Below are 22,096 nucleotides of genomic sequence, written 5' to 3'. Positions count from 1 at the left end.
TGTCAATGAAATGTTATGATTGATGGTTCAATGAATTTTTTGTAAGCATCTATACCAACAATAAAATTATTTTTTATTTATAAAATTATTTTCTGGTTACCTCAAATTTTAGAATTTCTATTTCAATATCTTATACTGTAGTTTTTTTCTATCATCACAACATACACAAAATACAAAATTATTATTTTGTTTTAATGGCTTGATTTATTTTGCCTTATTATATTTTTGTCAAGAGAAAGTAAGAGATGACATTACTATCATAAAAAAACAATTTTATTAATTGTGAAATTTATTCTTTTTTATATATAATAAAAGTTCGAAATATATATTAAAATTTTAATATTTCAGAATGCTGCAGTTTAATCCATACAACGTAATACTTTTACTTTCTGCAACTTTTACTGATTTGATTTATCAACAAACTCCGATAATTCTAATAGGAAAGAGAAGTGAAAGAAAAAATTGACGTATGCTATTAGAAATAAAAGATGAAGAACAACTTCAACTAGAAGTGGAAAAAACATTAGATTTTTACGATGAAAATGAGATTCCAGAAGCGGAAGAAATTGATTTTTTAGAGACAAAAATGAAGAGAAAATCTATCTTCCAGAAGAAGTTATTTGTAGTTCTGTTGAAACAACAATATCGAATGACTATAAAAGGCAAGCTGTGGAATATTGGAGGAGTGGTAAAACAAGACCAAGATCACTTGAAGGAGTTAAACAAAAATTTAAAAAAGTTACATCGATACGACAACTACGACGATAGGAAAACCAAATCATTCAAAGTGATAGTAAGTTGGAAAAATTAAAAAAAATTTCTGAATATACATTAAATCATTTTAATAAAGCACTTGAAAGAAAAATCATCATTCATGATATTGACATCGCTCGATGGGCTTTTCAAGCACAAGAAAAAGAAAATGCGCCAGGATTCAAAGCCTCCAAAACATGGGTAAACAGATTCAAAAAGGTACATAATATTGTGTCTCGGAAAATAACAAAAACTTGTAACAAAAAAATCTGTGATATCAAAAACAGACTTGGAAGATAAATGCGATACATTTATTACAAATGTAAAATATTATATTAATCGATATGGAGTGGAAAATATTTATAATTCGGATCAAAGTGGATTTCAGTTAGAATTTCATTTTGGTCGTACTTTAGCTGAAAAAGGTATAAAAAAGGTAGAATCTGTAATATAGTTTGTATCATCAACCATGCATAGCTATACAATTTAACCGGCTATTTCGGCTGATGGCAGATTATTATCACTTCTTTTTATAGTTTTAAAAGAAATTACAGAAACGTTTGGTCCAAAAGTACAGGAAACATTATTCAAGGCGCCTAATATCTTTGTTCTGGCTTCAACATCAGACAAATTAACATCAAATCATGTAAAAACTTGGTTAAAGAAAGTATTTTTTCCGAATGTCGGGGCACAATCGATATTATTATTAGATTCATGGAGTGGACATTGTCCTAACATAATTTCAGAAACTAAACCAGATTCTGCAACAGATATTGTTTTCTTAACTATTCCCGCCGGTACAAATACAACCATTAGACGTATACGGATTTCGGTTGTGGAAGAACTTTATTAAATACTTTTCTGATACCGTTATATTATTAGATCTTGTTTTGGATCTTCATGCAAGAAATAATATCTTAAAATTACAATCATTAACAGACTATCAGTTCTCGTCGCCCAGATTTCAAAATTTATTTAAATATGCGTGGTTTCAAAGTGGATACATACAGAATAGACTAACAGAGTTTGAAACACCAGTAGAATTTTGTTTTAAAAAAAATTCTAAAGTAAAATGCGATATTTGTGGCGAAACAGCAATAATAACTTGATCTTGGTGTAAAAAATCGCTTTGCCTAACACATTTTTTCTATGAACATCATCTTTGTAATGAATATGTGCTATAAATGTAAGACATATATTTATGAACAAATTCTGTAATTTCTTTAAAAAAGATGTGGTTTTAAATTATTGATGAATACTGTTAAGGTTTTTGACAGTTTTTCTCACGCTTAATATTTTCAATTCTCAACATGACAGAATACAGTTCACCATTGAGATAGAGAAGGATCATACAATCAATTTCCTTGACATAACATTCAAGATTGTTAATAATATTTTACTATTTGACTGGTATCACAAACCTACCTTTTCAGGAAGATATCTTAACTATTTTTCACATCACCCTCTCCACCAAAAACGGGGCACAATCATTGGATTAGTAGACAGAGCAATTTTCCTCTCAAATCCTAAATATCACAGTAAAAATTTAGACATTAGAGTTCTTTTAGATAATAATTACTCATTAAAACTGATTTTTAATGTTATTCGGTCGCGTTTAAAATATATCATTAACAACAAAATCCTCATAAATGACACAACAAAGGACGTGAAACCGGTTTATTTCACGATACCTTATATACAAGGTTTAACAGAAAAATTTAACAGTATAACGAAAAATTCAAGAATGAAACTTGTTCGCCATATCATGGTCAAATTCTCTCTTAACAAAATGAACAAATTAATTAGAGCTCACAAAGATAATATTCCAACAGAATTAAAAACTAACGTCATATATAAAATTAAGTGTAACCATTGTGATGCCTCATATGTTGGCCAAACTTCCCGTAAGCTAAAAACCAGAATTACTGAGCATAAAAGACATATACATCATAATACTAACATAACCTCGGTAATCACTAACCACAGACGAGAATTTGACCATGCTTTTGACTGGGATAACGTTAGAATCCTTGACGAGACTCCATTTTATACTAAGAGGCTTATCTCTGAGATGTTATTTATCAAAAGACAAAAGAACGGTCTGAACCTGCAAACTGACACTGAAAATTTACCGAGTGTCTATCATGATATCATTAATATTCTTCCAAAAATATAGTGGTGGGAATAACATTATATAAACAGATAACTTGTATCATTTTTTGACACTATCCGAGCGACCTCCACAGTATAAGGAGTTGAGTCAACAAAGTACTATCAACCGTCACAAAATATTGTTAAAAGAGTGAGTGATCGTCCAACAGTTAGTGATTGGTGATTGGTGATTAATATATGCAGTTTTTCACTTTTTCCAATTCTAAACTTCACCAATTTTGCAGATTGCAACGATCATTGTTTTTTCACTAACAATATTACCAGATCAGTGACTTCAATTTAATGTTGACTCCGCTCTCTGCTAAAACATTAATACATACTCATCGGAGATGATTTTATGCGAGTTAAGTCGAAGGCTTAGTTAAAAGTTTATGTAGATATTATTGATGTTTTTATGTAAAAAAATTTTTTATTATTGTAATTTAATTATCGCGCTGGAGAAGACTCAAATTTGAGCTTGAAACATCCGCATTATAATTAAATAGTTGTATTTTTATTTAACTTTAAGTTTTAATTATTGTTAATATTTGTAGAATTTTTGATCATGTAACTTTACATTTTTGTGAAACATAATTTTTTATAATAATAGTTACATACTGATTTTTATTGGGACTTATGTATGATTAAGTGTTATAAAAATATTTTAAATAATTTTTTCAAAAATTCTTTAATTTCATTTATAATTTACACCTAACAATGTTTAATTTTTAATTTGTATAATTTGCGTTATTTATTACTCATTCCGATTGTTCATGACTCATACCTGCTCTTTATTGCCGATTATATTATTCTTATTTTATATTTAAGAGAGTATTGATTTTAATTATTTATTTATATTTACAATTATATATGCAAATGTGAAATATAATATTACTATTTCTTTTATTCTTTAATTTATTTTCTAATATGTTGCGTATTATGTTATTAAGATTAATCTATTTTTATGTTCCAATATATGCACAACATAAATATATACACTAGAGGCTTTTATTGAATGTGTCGCAACTAAAGAAATAACGCCATACTACTTATAGCGCAGCGCCTATAGCACGAAGTTATCATCTTGTTTTCTCAAAATTAATTCATAGAACCCACATATTATTATACATGGATGAATTTGACTTCCGATACTCTTTAATTTTTGTTCTTAAAAAATTTTTTAAATTTTGCAAAATAAGGGATGAGGGTGGAGTAAATTAAAAAATTTGACATTTTTGAAAAATACAATTATACTATTGTAAAGAGTACACCGAAAAAATAATATTCTCATTTTAAGAATATACCACTTATTTTTAGAATATCTTCCTCTAAAATAAGCGCCAAGAGGATTTTCTTAACTAAAGACTGAAATCCTCTAAAAAAATAGAAAAGTATTAGATATTCTTAATATGTAAGAATATATACACTTCTAGTCTTGAGGCTTTCGTGACCATTAGAATTGTCTAAACTGGGGACTTCCGAATGGATGCCGCGTGATTAAACAGCGTAATGCACGCAATGACATTTCGCAAACGTTGCAGTTTGCATCTTCAGAGCTAAGAGTCCCTATACTGAGCTCTCTTGAGTTGGGGTTCTTATATCTTGCGAGAGGTTTTTCTATCTACGGGAAAAATATACCGTAATGCCCTCTAGTGGTGTGAGCGCAAATAGGGTTTGTATGATACAATTTAAGAATATTTTCTTTATTTCATATACTATTCTTAACAAAAGATCATTAGAAGGGAATATTCTGAATTTTTTAGAATATTTTATTGGAGGAAAGCTTTAGAAGGAATTCTTCTAAAATAGAGAATACAATTTTCTCGGTGTACAAAATGCCATAAAACTTTCGTATAAAACATTTTTTCATATGTCCTATAATTTCAAAGATATTCGCTAAAAACGAAAAATTCGTTATTCTTCGAGGGATTGTTTCAACCTCTAAACGTTGAGATACACCGTTAAAAAAATATGGATCTAATATTTTTTTTATGTTCTACAACATATCCAAAGCTCATTAAATTCGGTGGGGGACACTTCCGATATTTCCTTTGTAAGACAAAATAACCTAAAATTTTAGAATGTATATATTATTTATGAACAAATGAGACAAAAAATATTATGATAAACGTGTATCAAATTATATTTATGCTTACTTATTGTTATTCGATATTTTATAGAATTCTATTTTAAAAAGAAGAAGATTATCTTTGATTATATTCGCTGATGTATCACTCTGGAATACGCTTTCTTCATGGATCGCTGGTACAAAGAGAGATCAGTCTTAAAATCCTATTCCTATAGTTTTTGCAACGATCGCAACTGGCGAAGGCTGTACGAACTTCGAAATATTCCAAACACGCACGATATGACATATATTTTATTTTTCACTTTTTTGAGCAACATATTGAATAAAATATAATATATCAAATATGTGCATGTGCGTGTGCGTGTGCGTGTGCGTGTGCGTGTGCGCGCGCGCGCGCGTTTGTGTGTGTAATAATTTTGTGTGTAAAAATAATTGAAACATATAATAGAAAGTATATATAACAAATGCATATACAAAATTAAAAAAAAAAAAAATATATATATATTTAAAAATATATATATATATGAGATATAATAACCTAAAATAATATGTTTTAATTAGCTAAAACTGTTTTTTGGCTTTGCCGAATAGATAACAAAAGAAAAATGACGAAAAGATTATTTTTTCATGTTGTCTTTTTGACAAAGCGAAAAAGATGTCTAAAAAGATATCTTTTTGCTTTGTCGAAAAGAGAACTTTAAAAAGATTTCATTCCATCTACTTTAAGTTGTCTTTTTCGGCAAAATGAAAAGATGTCTTTTAGACATCTTTCCGCTTTGTCGAAAAAATAGCTTAAAATAGATACTTTAAGTTGTCTTTTTCGGCAAAATGAAAAGATGTCTTTTAGACATCTTTCCGCTTTATCGAAAAGATAGCTTAAAATAGATATCTTTTCGCCATCTTTTAGTATTATGTGCTGTTTGGGTTGTTATGTATGTATGCATATACATATACATATAATATATGTATTTACAAATTGTTTTAGCGAAGTAAACAAATAAAAAGATACATCAGTATTGCATCAAAATAATTTATTTATTTTTAATGTGTCTTACATATTTTATTATAAAAAATTATTTATATAAATGTATATAATTTATATTATTTATATTATATAAATTATTGTATGTATATATTACATATACATATATACATATGTATAAATTACATAAATTTTAATAATTATATATAAATTACTGTGAACATAATAAGACAGGATTTTAAACATTTTTATAGATATTTATCAAAATAACAAAAATAAATCTACTATTTATTAAACAAAAATATTATTCATTAACATTTATTTTTGTTAAATAACAAAAATAAATTGTAAAAAAAACTTAGAATGTAAAATCTTTTGTTAATTGTTAAACCATGCTTTTACTAGGCTAACATTTTTATAGATATTTATCAAAACAAAAATAAATCTATTATTTGTCGAACAAAAATATGTATTATCCATTGTTAAATAACAAAAATAAATCGTAAAAACTAAATAAAATCTTTTGTTAATTGTTAAACTAGGTTTTTACTAAGCTAACATTTTTATAGATATTTATCAAAATAAAAATCTTCTGTCATTTGTTAAACAAAGATATTATCCATTGTTAAATAATAAAAATAAATTATAAAATCTAAACTTTAGAACGTAAAATCCTTTGTTGATTGTTAAACCAGGTTTTTACTTGGCTAATACTTCGTGTTTGTAAACAAGGATTAGCTGCTATTAAAGCTGCTATTTTTTTATTATTAGGGCATTTATAAATATTTAGATATGGGTACAAATTTTTTCAGCACAATATTTTTTTCTGCATCAATCCAACGCATACGTTTGCACTTTGATTGTTTTTCATTTTCTGAAATTAAGAAAATAAATTTTTTAAGTAAATATATATATGTATACATATAAAATTATATATAAAATTGAATTAATCTAAATAAAACTTTCTTTTTATATCAATAATTGTATAACATGTATACATGTATATGGATATGTATATATATGTATTTACATATCCGATAATAAAAATACAGGCCGATAAATTGATCTATACGCGCAATTTCCAAATCATGGACATGCATTATTATATAAGGTAGAGGATTAGTAGACAGCAACGTACAAGTGTTATTATCTTCTATTCACTAGTTAGAGTTTGGCAAGCGATCAAAATGATCAGTATGAATGAAAGTAATTTTAAATTCAAAGCAAGTACAGATTTTTTTGTAAAAAGCGTAAATCAGTGTTAAAATTTATTGTTAGGTCAATGAATTTTTATAGCCAGACTGATTTAAGACAAAAAGAAGTATGCGTATAATGTAACAAATTCAAAACTAGACATATTTTTAAATTTTAAAAATGTACTACTGTCATCTTTTGATTCACGCTTTCTGCTTGAATGATTTCGAATTCAATATATATATATATATAGAATTAGCAAACTTACTGTTGCATATTTTTTTTAGCTCTTTTGTAATTTTATTTGTCTTTCTTTTCGGAGTAGGACTGCTATTACTCAAATAGGATGATTCTATAAATAATATAGTATTTATTATATCTATATATAAACAATTCTTTTTTCTTACATAATATTTAAAAGCTATAAATCAGAGATAATGATTGCTATTTCATACCTTGCATGTTATCATTATTATAAGCTAGATCATTGTCAGTATTAGTATCACTTATTGTTAGACTTATATTACTATTATTATTGTTATCATCAATATTGCTATTTTCTGTATCAGAGCTATCGATATCAGACTTGCTATTATTTAAACCGTGCAGCTTCCAAATATTTACTAATATTGAGTATATCAGCTTCTTTTTGAGGTAATCTGTAGTATTATTTATGTGTATTTTCTCTCTCTCTCTCTCTTTGTGTCCCATAAAATTCGCTAATTCGGACACTTCTTGTTCTGTTATTTTTAATTTATGACAATTAGTTGCGATATGTTTTCTAAGAAGAGTGCCTCGCAATCTTTCAGAATGATCAGCTCCACATTCATATGCAAATTTCCGCATCTGCTCATATGCTCTTATAACTTTAAATCTTTGCTTATAAAAACTTGTTATACCAAAAACATAGGTTTTAGAGTTATCAACTACTTCAATTTGATCTTTTCTTTTTTTCAGGAGTTATAATTAACTTATTTTTTAAAATTGTAATTGACAATTACAAGAATTATGATGTGTAATTATAAGTTTAATAATATTTTGACATCATAATAATCAAAAGATTTTAATATAAATAAAATTAAAAAAATATATATACATATATACATGTATATTGGAAATAAAATAAAAGTATAATAATATAAAATATTACAATATGATGCAATATTAGAATTCTCTTTATACAAGTATTTAGTAATTAACATATAAAATAAAAAAGTATAAAATTTATAATTCTTAGAAATTTTTAAAAACCTTCACACTATATAATTTGTAACATTATAATCAGTCATTGATTTTTGTGTCAAAGTCATTGTAGGGATTAAAAGAAGGAAGATATTCAAGCTATATTTAACAAATCAAATAATTATTATATTTTTAATATCTTTTGTTATCTCTTTCTTACCTATTCCTTTGTTAATTTTTTACATAACGTAAAATATGATACTATACATAAGGTATGATACTTTACGTAATATAAGATTTTTATATTTAGATTATTTTGAAAAATGTTTTTTATTTAAAATTTTATGCTTAATACGTTTTAAATTAGTAAATAATATATTATATATATATATACATATATATATATATATATATACATATATATATACATACATATATATATATACATATATATATATACATACATATATATATATATATATATATATATACACATATAGGCAATAATGAGCGCTACATATCTTCCAAAAAAGATAAAGTAACAGAACAGAAAACGTAAACAGATAAGAAGCGCAATGAGTTAAAACCGTATGATACATAGTAACATAAGAAGAGGGGAGAAATCTAATCTTACAAGTCATTAAGTCGGGCGTAAACCTTTCACGCTTGCAGTCTAACCAACAATTGTTGCGGTAAAATTACGTTAAAAATGTACGCAATCGAGAGATTTATGCTGAAAAACCAAAGCCTGCAATTAAAATGGCCAAGTTATTATATAAATATTAAATTATATCATAGCAAAAACAGTGTTTATGGATATAAACCAAGTCAACAAAGGAATTTCAAAGGTATTTACTGTTATCAAAATATTGAGAATAATAATGGACTGTTTCATTATTAAATGTGTCAATTAATAAGTGGCAAAAAGGCAAATAAGAATCTAGGCGCGGTTATTAGTGTGCAAAAATTACAATACAAAGTATTCACAAATCGTATTAATAACTAACATTTTGGACTGTTTTTTTATTCCATATTCTACGAGAATTATATTGACATTAAAAAAATCCCAGTACAAACACAAAGCAATAATAACATCAATATTATTATTTTCTACTCAACAACGTAACTGTAACATAATATACTTTGCATATATAACAGTTATATTATTGAATGAAAAATTATAATAGTAGTATGAAAAATTATAATTGATGTTACATTGTACCTTTGCTTTGTGTTTTTGGGATGTCATATATTAATCATACCTCGTAATTTGTGGATGTTTTGTATTATAACTAATTTTGCGTACTAATAATTGCACCTGGACTTTTATTTTCCTTTTTGCTGCTTAGTAATTATTGTTATATTGAGTATATTACTTTTATTATTTTATTATTAGTGTGTACTTACGCTACATGTATCTATCTTTCTAGTTCGATCATGATATTACAGCAGATAAGATTAAATAAAAAGAAAAATAAGAAATATAAGGTCTAATTAAACTAATATTCATCAAATGTTAGAAAATAAAATGAAATGTATACAAACTCTCTGGAATAGTAACAGTTTTGTGTAATTGAATAAAAAATTAGATTAATATTTATATTTAGAAGATGAAATTTATATTTTATGGAAAGTTTTAAATTAATTTTAATAATAATTTTTTTGCCTCAATTACAAAAATATGTACTTGCTATGACACATTTTAAATTCTTCTTAAAATGTATTTGTGATGATTAAAATATAACGTTTTGCGGTTAGATTTAATTAGCGATATATTCGTGAAATACACTTATATTTGGGTATAACTAAAACTGTACTATTTTTTTGTAAATATATTTTCTAAAAATCAATAATAACACGAAAAAAATTGATAGTGATTAATGTTTATTCACGATAAAAAATTTACAATTCTTTATTTGGCAAATAAATATTCTTTTTTAGCATTTATTTATGCAATATTCGTAATATAATGACCATTTAAATTTTTTTTCAGTATCTAAAGAATATCTAGATAATCGAGCAAAACACAGTAATTTTTATAGGCTAGTCAATGCATATAGGATTCATGGACATAAACAAGCCAATATAAATCCAATTTCAATAAGCAAGCCATTATTATTGCCTGAATTGCAACCAAAAAATTTCGGACTGAATTTAATGGATAAAGTCTGTTTCCGAGGAATCTTATTTACACAACAAAACGAAGGGACAATAGAGGAAGCCATTCAATTTTTAAATGCTACTTACTGTGATACAGTCGGGACTGAATTTAGCTATCTTGAAGTAATTTTTTGATAGAATTTTCACTCTCATGTGTAAACATCTTGACATCTTATTTTTTTAAAATTATGATCAAATTAAAATACATTTAAAATCAATTAAAAACTAGTTTTTTGTTATTTGCTATAATATTTTTGCTTATTATAATGAATTATATTGTAAAACTATGAAGAAAAATTACTAAAAAAGTTCATATATATATTATCCCAGATAATAAGCACATGTCATTTTGACGTCGAAAACTGGTCATTTCTGGTTCAATGACGTCATGTGACCAAATAATGTCTAATTTAAAACGTCTTTTTTGTGACGTCTTAATAATGTTGTAAAAAACGTTATAATATTGCGATTCTTAAGTCATTATTATAAATAGTCTAAGTATTACTATTTTTTTAATTACTAAAAACTCATTTAATTTTTTATAATATCTTAAATTATTAAAACAATTTTGTGTATAATTTTGATATTCACAATTCTTTATATCTCAGGATCCTAACACGAATATTCTCTATAACCTGGGACTTGATCATGACATTTGAGCATGAATATTTTCCTCTAGCGTGAACTCGTGAAAAGGTGAAAAGTTTCATTAACGAATTCAATATTTGTGAATAACTTTTTCATTTTTTTATGAGTTCATGCTAGAGGAAAAGATTCATGATCAAATGTCATTAAAACGTCACTAATAGGTCTAAAATGGTGATGAAGTCACGTCTTTTTAACTTCTTGAAATGTCGTCTGTCACATTAGTCCGTCATTTTTACGTCATTACATCATGTCATATTTGTTTTGAACTGACCATATTTTGACGTCAAAATGTCGTGTGCTTGCTACCTGGGATATAATCAAATATAGATATATACAATACATAACATATAAAATATATCCATATATATTTTCTTTCTCTTGTAAAATTTTTGGTTATATGTACATGTAAAATAATAAGAATAATTAAAAAATAATTAGAAGAACAATTTTCGTATAATTTAAAAAAGTGAAATTTGTGAGAAAAAATTACGTAATTATATTAAATTATGTAATTATATATGATACATGAATTATATGTATATTTTTTTCTTCATTTCTTTAAAGACCTCCGCAATCATATAAGAAAATCATTGGCTTGGTAAAAAATTAGCTGGTTTTTTTATATGTGATAATGTGCTGAATGAAAGATGTAATAAGGCTTAAGGTTAAATGGACAGTTACTGATCTAAAGTCAGTCAAACACGAAACATTTGGGCTTTAGAGTATTATTTGAGCATATTTTGCATCAACATCACAGGAAAATTATTATTTTTATTAATTCCAGCAAAAATTTCATATGCTCCATAGAAGAATTTATATATCATGTATAATCTCATATACAGGGTAGACCATTTTAATCTATGTATTGTAATATCTCAAAATCCATAAATTTTAGACAAAAATGTTTCAGACAAAAGTTGTATGGTTTCAAGGGGGACATAAGATGGTACCATTGGTTTGACCTTGGATAGTCGTTTGAAGGTTACGTAAAGGTCATCTTTAATTTCTTAAATGGAACCTACTATTTTTCATTACATATTCTTGTAGCTTATTTCGAGAGCTTTCCAAAACACTATAATAAAATATTTAGTAATTATTTACGATAGGGGAGGCAACTTCAATGACCTTGACCTTGACATATGTTGTCAAGGTCACTGTCCTGAGTAATGTTTAAAAGGTTTTAGCCGTCGTTCGTTGTTTCTTAAAAAGTTATTAACAAAAAAGTTTGACAAATAGGATATTATTATTTGTTCATAGGAGTAATTATATAATATCTTATATTGTATATTGTATAATTTTATTTAATTTATTTAATTTATTTAATTTATTCATTTACATTTTCACTTTCAAGATATTTAATAGCCATTACTTCGAAAAAAGCATCTAATCGTTTTTTAAAATCAAATCTCTTCTTAAATATGAACTCTGCTAAATAATGATTAAAATGTTCCTCTTTACGACCATATTCTCACTGAACAACATAATATGAAAAGATACAGTCTATATACATACACACACACATATACACACGGGGGGTACAAGGGGGGCTTTCGGCCCTTTCTCCCGTATCCACCCTGTCTACCTCGCTTCGCATATACGTTGCAAGACAAGCAAAGTTCACATGGGTTGCAACTTTTCACGCGAAGCGAGGTGGACGGGGTGGGCGCGGGAGGTGGGGCCAAAGGCCCCCCTTGCACTCCCTCGCGTGTGTGTGTGTATGTTATGAAAATATTCCCTGGCCCATATTTATATTATCCCATGCAAAATTCAAAGCATACGTTACTTAGGAGTGTACCTTCTACAAGATCATCGGATATGAAGGTTGTCATCGGCGAGGTGTTCCTTAAAGTAATTTTTTTTATATGTATGTATCACTCCGCTCACGCGATTGTTTTAATACATCTAAATAAATAAACCCGCTTTATTAAATATATAGAGTGTCCCAGAGTACTTGTGCCACTACAACGCTCGCGAGCAGGTAGGGCACAGTAAACTGAGCAAAAAAGGCTTATATCATTTTGCGATATTCGTAATAATAATCGAAATATTTAATATTAAAGTTAGGCAAATAAGAACGCACTAATGTAAGAACAGCGCGGCAACCATAGGCAGCGGCGCGCTGTCGCTCTCGCTTCCCTCACCGCGCGCCTGTCAATGCTGGATATATATGATACGCTGGGCCGTGCTATAGCTCGAACGGCTCGAGCGCCCGCCTCATTGCGTCTCAGCGCGCTCTTATTTGCCTAACTTTAATATTAAATATTTTGATTATTATTACGAATATCGCAAAATGGTATAAGACCTTTTTGCTCAGTTTACTGTGCCCTACTTGCTCACGAGCGTTGGCACAAGTGCTCTGGGACACCCTGTATGAGGTGAGAAAATTATGTCCCATTTATGAAACTTATTTTGATAATAACTTTTTAAGAAACAACGAGCGACGGCTAAAACCTTTTGAACATTACTCAGAACAGTGACAACATATGTCAAGGTCAAGGTCATTGGAGCTGCCTCCCCTATAATAATTACCAAATATTTTTTCATTAAATACTTTTCGAGTTGTAAGGGTTCAAAGTTGCAGTATTTTGACATAAAATACAAGATATCTAGTAAAATATTCATTTCTCGATTATCTTATCCTACTACTTTTATGCACAGAATAATGAGACAAATCAATTGGCATAATTAAAACACATAATTATGTTAAAGTAAAAATGTGTAACTGTTAGTTGCAAATTCAGATTTTTTTTAAAGATAACTATGTGTTTTCTTTACACCAATTGATTGGTTTCATTATTCTGTGCATAAAAGTATTAGGGTAAGATAATCGAAAAATTAATATTTTACGAGATATCTTGTATTTTATGTCAAACTATTGCAACTTTAAAGCCTTATAACATGAAAAGTATTTAATGAAAAAATATTTTATTATTGTGTTTTGGAAAACTTTCGAGATAAGCTACAAGAATATGCAATAATATATAGGGTGTCCCATTTAAAAAATTAAACATGACGTTCATGTGACCTTCAAATAACTCTTTAAGGTCAAACAAATGGTACCCTCTTATGTCCCCCTCAAAACCATACAACTTTTGTCTGAAACATTTTTGTCTTAAATTTATGGATTTTGAGATATTCAGTGCATAAATTAAAATGGCCTACCCTACCTATATAAAATAGCCCAAATGTTTTGTAACTTTGAGGAGACATAAAATAATGCCATATTGATTTGACCTTAGATGTAGGTGCCAAGATTATATGAAAGACAATTTAGTTTTTCTAAATGGAACCATCATAAATTTTTTATATAAATCGATTCCTTATAATATTCTACGTACAAAATTATAAGAGTATAATGGGCAAAAATTGAAGAGTTTACAAGATATTTTATATGAATTTGATATAATTTTGCATAAACTATGAAATATCTCATAAAATATTCATATTTTGATTATCTGACTTTTATACATATAATAATGAAAGAAATCAGTTGATGTAAAGAAAATACATAATTGTTTTAAAGAAAAAATATAAGTTTGCAACGAGCGAATATATATGTATTTTCTTGACATTAATTGATATCTCTGATTATTATATGCATAAAATATAAAAATATAAAAGATAATAAAAAAATAAGTATTTCACAGAGAGATATTTTATAGTTTATGTAAAATTATGTCAAATTTATGTATAAAATATCTTATAAACTCTTCAATTTTTGGAAGAATGATTGGGAAATAATTGGAAATAGTTAGAAATAATATATATATATATGCATATATGGAAATTATTTTTCTAATTATTTCTAATTATTTTCTAATCATTCGTATAATATATGTATATATGAAAATATGTAGTACGTATATACATATATACGTGTATATATGTATATATATATATACATATATGTGTGTGTGTGTATATATGTGTATATATGTATATATACGTTTTTCTAGATATACATTATACATATATATGAAAATTTTTTTCTAATTATTTTCTAATCATTCTTCTTAATATTTTTTTATATATATAGAAGAATTTATACAAAAAAAGAAGAAGAAAATATATGAAAATATTTTATACATATATTTTTGTTTATATACATATAGGTATGTTTGATTATACACATAAACTTTTTTTCCGGAAAAACATGGAAGGCAACTTTATTTTTGATTGTTTTATTTGAAAATTAAGTTTAATTGTTTTACTACAAAGCGTTGTTTTTATTTGCACTCCTTCATCTGGTGCTTGGCCTTTCATGTTTTCCCGTAATTTTAATTTGTGAGCCTTTTAGTCTTTATTATTTTTTTCCGGCCCATAACAAATTTTACTCTTGATTGAATAGACAGAAGAAGAAAGAGAATGGTTTGCTGAAACTGTGGAAACAACTTTGACTGAGCCATTAGATGATGAAACATGTAAAATAATAGCCATAGAAATGCTTAAAAGTCAAGCATTTGATAACTTTTTGGGTATAAAATTTGTTAGTCTAAAAAGATATGGAGCAGAAGGAGCTGAGAGTATGATGGCCTTCTTTCATGAATTGTTCAAATTATGTGTTTATGGTAATTAGAAAAAGAAAGAATATTCTGATAAATAAAAAAATTGCATTCAATAATTTGATTGCCCAATATTTTAATAAAAAACACTCTTTCTTATCAAAACATTCTTACGAAAACATTATTAAAAATTTTCTTAAGAACATTTTCTTATTAAAGTTCAAATTTATTCTTCTTAATAAATTTTTCTTTGATATCAACAGCATATATTTTACAAAGATTTTCTTGACTGTTATATTATAATTTTAGATAATTTAGAACACATCGTTCTTTGCGCAGCACATCGTGGCCGTCTTAATTTATTAACCGGACTATTAAATTTTCCACCAGAGAAATTATTTCGTAAATTACGAGGATTCTCTGAATTTCCGGATACAACCAAGTGCACCGGAGATGTAATTAGCCATCTCATAAGTTCTACCGAACTTAATATAGAGCAAAAAAGTGTTCACGTAACCATGCCTCGAAATCCCTCGCATTTAGAAATAGTAAATCCGGTAGCAATGGGTAAAACACGAGGAATTATGCAAGCAATTCAAGAAGCTGCGTATGACGAAAATAAAACTGGACAATGGAGTGATAAAGTACTAAATATTCAAGTAAGATACACATATATATAGGATATCTTATTTTCAAAAATATGCTACATATACCAAAAACATCGCGTTTTAGAAAAAAATGTATCATATAAAAGTTGTTTGATCTTAAGGGAGACATAAGATGATGCCATTGATTTAACCTTTAGCGTACATGCTACATGGATGTTAATCTTGTTTTTTTAATTTCTTAATTTGTTTTTAATTGGAATTACCCTATTTTTTATACACATCGATTCCTTGTAATATTCTGTGTAAAAAGTTACAATGGTATAATAACAAAAAATTTAATAGTTTACAAAATATTTTAATTTGACTTAATATACTTTAATTTTACATAAACTACTAAATATCTTGTAAAATATTCATTTTTCCATTATCTTATTGTATATTTATGCACAGAATAATGATAAAACATATAATGATAAAAATCATTTGTTGTAAAAGAAATACTTATAAGTTGTCTTAAAGAAAAAAATATGTAACTATTTGTTGTAAACTCATTTTTTTGAAGATACTATATATTTTCTTTACACAAATTGATTCCTCTTATTTTTTCTTGCATGAAAATGTTTAGGTAAAATAATTAAAAAATTAATATTTTATCTTGTAAACTATTACATGTTTGGCTATCATATGGACTTATAACTTTTTACGCAGAATATTGCGAAGAATCGATTTATATGAAAAAATTAGAGATATTTTATTTAAAAAAATTAAATTGATCTTTACATAACTTTGGCATTTACACCTAAGATCAAATCATCTTATGTCCTTCTCAAAGTTACAAAATTTTTGTACAAAATATTTTTTGAGGGAAAGTTTTCCAGAAATATCTCACGTCGATTAAAATAAAATCTTTTGTACACATATATGCATATTTATGTACACATGCACATATACATTTATATATTTATATTTATACACAGGGTGTTGAATTATAAATGAAATTTTCTATAATAATTTCTTGCTCAATTGACATATGTTTTATATGTCGGTCATACTGGACTATTTTTTAATCATTTCGTGCATTTTGTTACCGTTCTAAGAAACAATTGTAGTTACATATTGCTTCTAAACATAATTTATCATATATTTATAATTACAAATTTCTATATATATTAACTAAGATTGCTAACATTAATGTGACAGATGAAACCAGAGCAGTCATTTACAAAATTGGGTTGAATGTAAATGTTAATAAGTATAGGAATTTTTTAAAGTGTGTAAGAATTTTTTACACTTACTAACATATACATTTACATTCAACCAAATTGTAAATGGTTGCCTTGACTTCATCTATCACCATTCGAGACGTAGTATACGTTTACATGTCACTCTTAATCGAATTTAATAACACCTGTAGTTCTAAGGCTGATCAATCATAGCTATTCTATTCTTTAGAGAAATAGCTGTGATTAATCAGTTTTATAAGTACAGATATTATCAAACCCAATTAAGATTAATATGTAAAGGTACACATAGTCATATTAGCAATCTAGTATAATATATAGAAATCGGTGCTTATAATCATAATGAGCAAAAGATACCATCGGCTGTTGCATAGCACATTATTATAAAATTTTTAGTAAAAGAAAATATAAAATCAATTGTTAATATGAAAAACTTAAAAATGATTACAAGTTATTATCTTTAAAGATTATCTTTTGAAGATTGTCTCTCAAATGTTTAAATAATATGCTATATTCAGACATGAATGCTTCAAAAATGAATCTTATACAGGTATTTTGGTTAGTTGCAAATGTTGCTCGGAAATCCATAAATTCTGATTTTGATGAAAGGAAACTTAACACATTTTAAACGTAAAAGTTGTTCCAGTCAAATTGGTTGAAATTGAAATATGTTATAGTTTAGGTGGTGCTGATAAAAAATCTCCACCAGAACAGAATCCAAAAATTAAGACTATAAAAGATACGATTCCTTACAGATGACTGCCAATGGAATAAAAAATGTCTTTTAAAATTGTAGGTAAGTTAACATATGTTTGAAAAATAAAAGAAAAAAAAATATATATACAGGGTGTCCCAGAAGGACGGCCCTAAGAACGGTCGTAAGCACGCGCGGCGTAAATAGGCGCCATTGCCTCGCGATTACCAGGAGTATAGACGAGAAGTGTTGATAAGAACAATAGATTAGCGATTATTATTTAGCGACCGGCCTAGCGTAGTAGGCCGTCCTTCTCGCCATCTTTCTTGCAGCGGGCTGATACTCGCGCAAGATTTGCTGATCTTTGTAAATTAATTTCTCAATAATTATTCTGAAAATCGCAAAATGGTACAGGACTTTTCTATTCCATTTAACCCGCTCTACCTGCACCCGAAAGGTGATACGGTCATTTTGAGACACCCTGTATATATATATACAGGGTGGACTATTTTAATCCATCCAGTCGAATATCTCAAAAACCAAGCCCGGGAGAGAAAAATGTTTCAGACAAAAGTTGTATGGTTTCGAGGGGGCCATAAGATGGTACCATTGGTTAGACCTTGAAAAATCATTTGAAGGTCACGTGAAGGTCACTTCAAGTTTTTTAAATGGAACACCCTATATATTTTTACATATTCTTGTAGCTCATCTCGAGAGCTTTCCAAAACACTTATGACAAAGTATTTTTCATTAAGTATTTTTGAGTTATAAGACTTCAAAGTTGCAGTATTTTGACATAAAATACAAGATATCTCATAAAATATTCATTTTTTGATTATCTTACTTTAATACTTTTATACACAGAATAACGAGACGAATCAATTGGTATAATTAAAACACATAATTATGTTAAAGTAAAAATCTGAATTTGCAACTAACAGTTATATTTTTACTTTAACATAATTATGTGTTTTCTTTACACCAATTGATTCGTCTCATTATTCTGTGCAGAAAAGTATTAAAGTAAGATAATCAAAAAATGAATATTTTACGAGATATCTTGTATTTTATGTCAAAATACTGCAACTTTGAAGCCTTACAACTCAAAAAATACTTAATGAAAAATACTTTGTCATAAGTGTTTTGGAAAGCTCTCGAAATGAGCTACAAGAATATGTAAAAATATATAGGGTGTTCTAATTAAAAAACTTGAAGTGACCTTCACGTGACCTTCAAATGACTTTTCAAGGTCAAACCAATGGTACCATCTTATGGCCCCTTCGAAACCATACAACTTTTGTCTGAAACATTTTTCTCTCCCGGGCTTGGTTTTCGAGATATTCGACTGGATGGATTAAAATGGTCCACCCTGTATATATATATATGTATATATACATACATGGTGATTCAAAACAACCTGATGTCCTTAAAATAACATATTCTTGAGTGAATTCTAAGACAATTTTTTCTTTACCATTTGATTTGATTTTTTTTTTTTATTTTAAAGTGCTTCCAATCGATCCGATTATCTCGCACATTTTCATTTATATCTAGTTTATTATTCCTTCTTACTTTTAAATTGTTCTACCCGTCCTTGAGATGAGGTCGTAGACAATTTTTAGGGAATCTATCTTTTTTCTTTTTAACCAGTTCCATACATAGTATGGTTGACTAGCTTTTTTCCTTAATTCTGTCAATAAATTTATGTTCATTCTTTACATTTCTTTGATTGATGCATTCAAAAACGAAGTGATTTATGTCTTCTTTTTCGTGACCACAGTTACACCTAGCGGATGCGACGAAACCTTCCCTTGCTAAAGACTTGTTAAGATTATAGTGGTTTGCTCTGATTCTATTAAAAGTGGTAAAAAACTCTTTTGGCATGTCATGCCCTGCAAACCAAGGACAACTTACTTCTCTTTCGTAAAATCTTTCGTGATATAATTTCCCTTTATGACTAAACTTCTGTTCATTGTCTATTATTGTGTTTTCTTAAATATCTTTCCTGAACTCTTGTTTAAAGTCTGTTATAGGGATCTTATATCCTTCGCTTGGTTCTTCTTCTGTGGCCTGTTTGGCTCCGGCGTCTGCAATTTCGTTGCCTTCTATTCCTTTGTGAGCAGGTATTCAAGCGATAATTATTTTCCTGTTTTCATTATAGAATTCTTTGATCATGTTGAAATATGATTTTCTTATTTCTGTTATGTATGGATTGTTGTATACATTCAATTTGTTGTTGTTTATTGCTTTAACAACACTGAGAGAGTCCGTTAAGATCAGTATGTCCTCTTTTCTTCCTATTTCTTGAATAGTCTTTAATGCTTTTACGATGGCAAGGGTTTCTGCTGTGAAGATTGATGCAACTTTATTTATGCTTGCGGTATATGTTTCTTTTTCTTGGCCTTGAAACATGACAAAAGCACTGCCTATCAATTTGCTTTCCTTCATTTTCGATTCCATCTGTGTAAATTACTATTGTATCTTCTGAGAGCTGGAACTTCCTCTTGAATGTTAGGATCATATTTTCATTTTGAAAGTTGATACCGTATCTTCTTCTTAAATCTTCATCAGTAGTGATCTTGTTTGTGGCTTCCCAATACTCTCCTTTAAATATTTCGTATTTATTTTGACTGCTAAGGATGTTATTGTACTTGGAACAGTCCTTCCATGCTTCCGAAGTAATTGTTCTTGCTGTCCCGGGAATCCTGAACCCATGATTATCTTCTGCCGTGACGTAGTCTGATACTGCTTTTCTTAAGGTGATTTCTCCGTATACCTTAATTTTTTGGATTATAATTTTTCCCAGGAATCCCGCTCTATCTCTTAGCGACATAACCTTGGCTTCCGCCAATAGGATGTTTGTGGGTGTTGATATCCTGTACCCAAGGGCAGTTCTCAATCCTAGATATTGAGCTCTTTCGAGCTTTAGCCTGTTCTTTTCAGTGGAGTAAAGATATACGTTCCATAGTCACTGACCGATCTTACTAAACTTTTGTATAGCATCAGTGCAGTATTGACTTCCAGTCCTCTGGAGAGCCTGTTGAAATATTTAAACATACCATTTGCTTTTATGATTTTGTCTCTGGTGTTTAAGCACTGCTTGTTAAGCTTAAGCCCCACATCAAACCATATTTCTAGGAATTTTGTTATTCGTCCTAGTTTGATCGTGTTGTTTTCAATATTTATGACCGTCTTATTATTTACTTTTCCTTTTTTGTTAAAGTCAATGACAACTGTCTTCTTGGGCTGCAGCCTTAAACCGAGATAGCTTAACTCATTCTTTATAGTTTTAATTAATTTCTCAATGGCCGAAAATCAAGCTTCTTCTTTCTTCATGTTGCAGTATAATGCAATGTCATCTGCAAATTGAATTTGACTAACTGTCACTAGAAGGTTTTTTGTCATTTGGCTCGTATATATAGCATATAAGATTGGACTTAGAACTGCTCCTTGAGGAAGTCCTTTATATACATATCTATACATTGTATTCTCTGTACTTATTATGAACTTGACATTTCTTATACATCCACTGTTCAATAAATTTTAATATATTCGTTGGGCATTTTTCTTCTATTAATCTTGATATTAAGATGTCATATCGAACATTGTCATATGCCGCTGAAACGTCTAGGAAGATAGCTGCAGTATTCTCATTCCTTCTGATAACCGATGATAATTCGATAAGATTCTCTCCACATGACCTTCCCCTTCTGAACCCATTCTGTTTATTATCAAATTTGTTTTCACTTTGTGTCCACCATATTCACCTCTCTGCTATCACTCTCTCCATTAGTTTCCCAAAGCACGATAACAATAATATAGGACGAACTCTTTCTTTATCTACTTTATCAATGAAAATTATTTGGTAATCACTCCATTCTACTGGAGCTCT

General features: G+C 28.0%; 1 protein-coding gene and 1 pseudogene across 3 annotated transcripts in view; both read left to right on the top strand.

The window, feature by feature from the left end:
• The first annotated feature begins 349 nt into the window (after positions 1–349).
• LOC140672243 (uncharacterized) lies at positions 350–1,937 on the top strand (annotated as a pseudogene).
• A 7,059-nt stretch (positions 1,938–8,996) lies between these two features.
• The window catches only part of LOC140664434 (probable 2-oxoadipate dehydrogenase complex component E1 homolog), a 231,876-nt gene continuing 218,776 nt past the window's right edge, over positions 8,997–22,096 (top strand). For all 3 annotated transcript variants that reach the window (XR_012046457.1, XM_072889548.1, XM_072889558.1), the window contains exons 1-4: positions 8,997–9,199; positions 10,345–10,634; positions 15,508–15,727; positions 15,971–16,320. Coding sequence is in view for 2 of the 3 variants with exons in the window: in XM_072889548.1 (XP_072745649.1) it covers positions 9,061–9,199; positions 10,345–10,634; positions 15,508–15,727; positions 15,971–16,320 (999 nt within the window). In the remaining variant the exon portion in view is untranslated. The remainder of the gene's footprint in view (positions 9,200–10,344; positions 10,635–15,507; positions 15,728–15,970; positions 16,321–22,096) is intronic.

Source organism: Anoplolepis gracilipes, chromosome 1, assembly GCF_047496725.1.
Source record: "Anoplolepis gracilipes chromosome 1, ASM4749672v1, whole genome shotgun sequence".
Taxonomy (NCBI): Eukaryota; Metazoa; Arthropoda; class Insecta; order Hymenoptera; family Formicidae; genus Anoplolepis; species Anoplolepis gracilipes.
This window is presented reverse-complemented; position numbering and strand designations above follow the sequence as displayed.